The sequence below is a fragment of the Panicum virgatum genome, chromosome 6K, assembly GCF_016808335.1.
Source record: "Panicum virgatum strain AP13 chromosome 6K, P.virgatum_v5, whole genome shotgun sequence".
NCBI classification, from domain to species: Eukaryota; Viridiplantae; Streptophyta; class Magnoliopsida; order Poales; family Poaceae; genus Panicum; species Panicum virgatum.
Genome location: NC_053141.1, coordinates 751,910 through 757,303, shown reverse-complemented (window position 1 = coordinate 757,303; position 5,394 = coordinate 751,910). Strand labels below are relative to the sequence as shown.

The window sequence follows — 5,394 nt, the reverse complement described above, 5'->3', positions numbered from 1 at the left end:
TTGCCTAATGTTCATAGAGATCCTGATTAGGCATCGGTTTGAAGAAAATTGTGGGTCTTTGAAAGAAAATAAAATCATATTATTGTTTGTAGAGCGATGTGAAATCAAATAAATCATATTTTAGTTTGTCTAACTTAGCAGTGCATGTGCAAGTCGGTAGCAATGCACGACATTAACATTTGCACGTTCTACCTCGACTTGTACATGCCATCCTTGTTCTTGCCATCGGAGTCCAGTCATGGTCGGAAGCACCGGTAAGGGCCTTGGAATTTGGTCTAGAATCTAAGGGCTAGGTCTAAAAAAAATGGGTTTTAATTCTATAAAATTTTGAGCTAAAAATTTTAAGAATCATGTTGGGATGTGAAGAGGCTATTAGGGTCATAGCCCATTACCACCTCTACAAGCGGTCTTGGATGTCGCCATTTTCACCGGCTGGCGCCTGTGATGACGGCGGGTGCCGCAAATATTAAGAGTCTGCTCGTGTGACTGTCAGTCAAACCATCGCACAAAATTCAATAATATTTTTTGTTCTGAAACAATATTTTTATTCCCGAACAATATTTTTGTATTGCTGGAACAATTAAAACATTGTTTTGGAACAATTTTTTTTTTGTTCTAGAACAAATTTGACTAAATTATACGTGTGGGCTGGTTTGTTGGGCCAGTATCATAAAAATCTGGAAACTAATATATATATATTAAATTTTTAGTAGGTGTTTAATATAATTCAATTATTTTTAGATAATTTTTCTTTAAAACATGTGTCTGCGGCACGTGCACCCTACTAGTTATGCTAAATTGTTGGTAAATATCTTGTTTCCTAGGTTTTTTATATAATTGTCACATGTCAATCATTGCTATAAATGTAAAGTTATTATTTTCCAAATTTTTAAAATACATGCGCAAGCACGTGGGCTTCTGCTAGAAATTACTTGATTTTAAAATATGTGCATGCCGCACATGAGCTCTACTAGTTTCTTTAAAATTTGATATATTAGTGCCGTTGTACATTAGTAAATTAGTAAGTTAGCACTAATTGCCCCCTCCTTAATTCGTTCCATATAGCTCACGACCTCAGGTTCCGCCACTGGCTCAATTATCTTCGCATATTCAGTCATCGCTTGTCCACTAGCACTTGCTGGTATCCTTGGTTCCTCGTAAAAATCCTCTTTGCCTAAGCAGTAGGCTTTGGTGAACCCAAACAAAACCCTACCATGTAGCACTATATATACTGGTGTTGTCAAGCACAAATCTCCATGTTCATCTAGAAGATAGAATATATTTTTCCCTAGCACTCATTTAAGGATGAAAGGATATAAACAGAGTCATATCGGTCGGGATTTGTTGTGTTGGATATATAGCATGTGCATGTTGCATGCCTGGACAATTAGACAGCCAACTCGGAATCACAAGAATTACTCACAACATATCTCTGTTAATATAATCCAGATCGAATTATTGTTTATACCATGCATATATGCACTATTGAGCTATACAACCTGACCAGATGTATAAGGTGAATAGGATGTATGCATTAATTGTGATTGTACCTACAATAATAGCTAGTTAAGGCAGCATTATTGTATATATAATATATATAGCTGCTATACAGGATATATATGCATGTGTAATCGATCGATGGGGTGTGATAGACAACTCAGTGACCAGCCTCAGTAATTTGCATGGAGTGATGACCACGTGGTTTTGGAAATAGCATGAGCTTCTCCTTTGGACGGACTGACAATCCAAACACCTCTGTCAAATCAATATCCTTGGCCTCTATGCCGTCTGGCAGCTGCCAGTCAAAACAATACACGAGGTTTGCCAGCATGATCTCAACAGTAGCCAAACCAAAGTTGAGGCCAGGACAGATCCTCCTTCCAGCCCCAAATGGCACAAACTCAAAGTCGTTGCCTTTAAAGTCGATGGCCGCAGCGCTCCCGCCGTCCATGAACCTCTCCGGCATGAACTCCTCTGGCTCCTCCCATAACTCTGGATCCCTGCTGATAGCCCATGTGTTAACGATGACTCTAGTGCCGGAGGGGATTGTGTAGCCGTCGACTACACAGTCCGCCATGGAGAGGTGAGGGACGAGGAGCGGAACAGGTGGGTGCAGCCTTAGTGTCTCCTTCACGACGGCTCTCAGATAGGCCATGCTAGCTAGGTTCTCTTCCTCGACCGTTTCTTGACCCTCTGGTGTGTGCCTCCTGACTTCACTTTGTAGCTTGGTCATTACCCAAGGCTTGCGCATGAGCTCGGCCATGGCGACCTCCAGGACCGAAGATGATGTGTCTGTGCCCGCGCCAAACATGTCCTGTGTGTGTATTATATATGTTTGTTATTCATTAGGATGTATATAATAAATTAATTATGAGCTAGCTCTGGTGATGGCAACCTCCAGGACCGAAGGTAATAGGCTAAGTTATATATATTGGGGGCTAATTGATCACTCACTATCAAGATGGCCTTCATATGATCTCTGGTGATACCATACTCTTGCTGAACGGAGAGCAACACATCGGTGAAGTCACTCTCTTGATCATGACCTTGCATAGATTTTCTTCTCTCATGGTCGCGTATTATCTTCTCAAGCAGCTCGTCCCACCTTTTGTGTGTCTCATGGACCCTGTTGCGCAGGAACCATCTGGTGAGGAATCCTAGCGAATTCGCTAGGCTGGGGAAGTAGTTTTCAAGGTCGAATCCTCCCAGCAGAACGGAGTTGTTATCAACGAGCTCCCGGAAGAGCTTGTTCCTCCCTTCCACCCTGAAGAGCTTGCCCGACACGGCGCGGCTGATGATGTCGTTGGCGAATGTGTTCATCATCTCGCCGATGTCCACGGCTGTGGTCGCGGCTCCCGCCTCCCGTATCTTGGCCATCACCAGGCGCACCTACATATATATGCATTTATATACATGCGCCACAGATATGGATAAATGGACTTATATATAGACCATGTTATTCTACATCAACAGTCAATTTACTTGCCGAACTAATTAGAAATTACTGAACCGAATTAATGTATTACTGAATCATGTCGATCAATAATCGTGCACAATAGTTATTATTGAAATTTTATCTAGCAATTAGTTTGGTGTAGCTACACCTTGGATGTGAACAGAGAATATATGTACCTTACGAAACGACATGTGTATGTGGAATTAGATTGAGCAATCTGGAATATATGGCCATACCCATACCTCTTCTTGGCGGGCATGGCGGTAGGAGTGCACCTTCTTGACGGTGAGGAGGTGTGCAGTGACGAGCTTCCTGGCCTGGCGCCAGTGCTCGCCGTAGGGGGCCAAGGCGATGTCAGACGAGCTGTACATGAGAGTGTCGGTGATGGCAGTCGTCGTGCGCGAGGCGAAGATGTGGTCGTGCGTGCGCAAGATCGCTTGCGCCGCGCGCGGGGACGACACGACGAGGTTGGGGACGGTGCCGAGGCGGAGGAGCATGAGGCCGCCGCCGGCGTGCTTGGCGGCGAGGTCACGGAGGGAGACGGGCGGGAGGGCGCCGACGAGGTGGAGGTGGCCGATGATCGGGAGCTGTGGCGGCGAAGGGATCCGGCTCAGCGTCTCCAGCTGCTTGCTCGGCCGCAGCAGGCGCGCCGTGACGAGCAGCACGAGGAGAGGGAAGAGGAGGAGGAAGATGGCTAGGCTCGCCGTGGCGCCGTGCGAGAGACACCATTGCTGCAACCACATTTGAGCTGTCATGCATAATCAGTAGATGGATCACCATTCATGTGCATATATCTATGGATATATACTACTGCCAGACAGGGGGATGAGATGAACTCCAGTGTCGCAGTCGGATGCATTCCTATCTCGTGACTCGCGTGGGGATGATGACTTCTTATCCTAGCTAGCTTTAGATTTTGCGCAAATTTTAAAATTTTTACAAGAAACCAAGCATCGTTGGGTGCCTCTCCAAATCAGAAAATTAAGTGCAGAAAGCAAACTAACACCAATTGCAATGTCACTATCGATCGGTGGGGGTTGTTGTAATATGGTCTCTCTCTCTCTCTCTCCCTCTCCGGTGGGGGTTGTTGCAATGTCACTATATATATGTTACAAATAAAATAAATATAGTCCAAAATTAACAAAATAAATATATAGGAAATACAACCTAAATATTTGTTTAGAATTGTCCACAAACAATTAAATTGTATTACCTGAACAATGGGATTTCAACATTTGAACAATCCAACATGTAGTACGAAGTGAAAATTTCTTAAAGTATTAAAAGATATATAAAACTATAAGGTTCACTAACCATCTCATAGTGACACGTACAAAGGTGACGCGTCTTTGTCAATGTGGTGACATAATTCAACAATGTCATCGCTCATCAACAATATAGATGAGGTGTGTCACCTTTTATTCTCCTAGGACCAAAGCTCCTCTAGTCTAGTTGGCTAGAGGAGTTGAGGTATGGTCACCCCCACGAGATCGCGAGTTCGAATCCCAGGTGGGATGAATTTCCGCCCGTGGGTAAAAAAATCCCCTCGCTATGCTCGCCGCAAGGTTTGGCCCCCTCGGGCATGGGCCAGGGTTCGGGGGTTTTTCCGCGGCTGGGAGAAGCCGTGTTGCTTCCTCTTAATGAAAAACGGTGGGGTCCGTTCACCCCCCCCCCCCCTCCCCGGCCGCGTTTTTTTATTCTCCTAGGGCCCTCGGCTAAAACTAGCCGGTCATCTTTGACAGAGCAAAGGTGAAGTGACTCATGAAGCCCGTCACCTATATTGCAGGTTGTAACAGCCCGAAAATTCACATTAGAAAAATCACTCGAGTTCAAAAACTATTTTCAAAACTTATTGCAAAATTTATCTCTTGAGCTCAATTCCCTTGTCACCAAATATCCGTCATATTTCTAATCACCTCCCAATTATCTCTCTCTCTTAATTTTCCAAGCAGCCAATCATCTTCCACCTCTCCTGGTCTCTCTTGCTCTCCCTTCTGTCCATACCCACGTACAGACCTCAAGCACTAGCACCAGCACACGCCAGGCAACGCACCCATGCATGCACACGAGCAAGCCAACCAGCAAGCAAGCTACGGCAACCAGCTGCTAGGCAACCTACACATGCACAAGCAAACCTTGCAGCAGCCACCATGCTCGAGCAGTTCACTGCTGCGTCCACGCCCCTCCAGCTCGCAAGGCCCCCCTGCCGTCCTCGCTCGCGCTTGCAGCACGCCGCACGCGTGACACGCCGGCCCCGCGACGAGACCGCGCTGCACCCGGCACCACGCCGTGCCGCCCACTGCCGAGCCCCCACCTCGTTGCAGCCTTCTCACCGGCCAAGTCCGCCTTGTCACGCGGGCTTCAGCGCCGCCATCGCCTCAGCTACAAGCTCGCCGCTGTGCACGTTGACGCCGAGCTGCCGCAGCCCACGCCCGTCA

At 46.4% G+C, this 5,394-nt stretch overlaps 1 protein-coding gene across 1 annotated transcript; it reads right to left on the bottom strand.

The window, feature by feature from the left end:
• Window positions 1-1,415: 1,415 nt before the first annotated feature.
• Window positions 1,416-3,903, bottom strand: LOC120711107 (indole-2-monooxygenase-like). The gene is made up of 3 exons (XM_039996521.1): window positions 3,199-3,903; window positions 2,455-2,889; window positions 1,416-2,314 (listed from the first exon to the last, which is right to left on the bottom strand). Exons 1-3 carry the CDS (start codon window positions 3,709-3,711, stop codon window positions 1,658-1,660), a joined length of 1,605 nt encoding a protein of 534 aa, XP_039852455.1. The 5' UTR covers window positions 3,712-3,903; the 3' UTR covers window positions 1,416-1,657.
• Window positions 3,904-5,394: the final 1,491 nt, after the last annotated feature.

Bases quoted from the DNA above. Each gene is read 5' to 3' on its own strand.
- LOC120711107 (XM_039996521.1), bottom strand. From the start codon at position 3,711: ATGACAGCTCAAATGTGGTTGCAGCAATGGTGTCTCTCGCACGGCGCC. The intron at 2,890-3,198 runs GTATGGGTATGG...ATATATATGTAG, and splicing joins GCCATGCCCGCCAAGAAGAG to GTGCGCCTGGTGATGGCCAA. The intron at 2,315-2,454 runs GTGAGTGATCAA...ATACACACACAG, and splicing joins ATATGAAGGCCATCTTGATA to GACATGTTTGGCGCGGGCAC.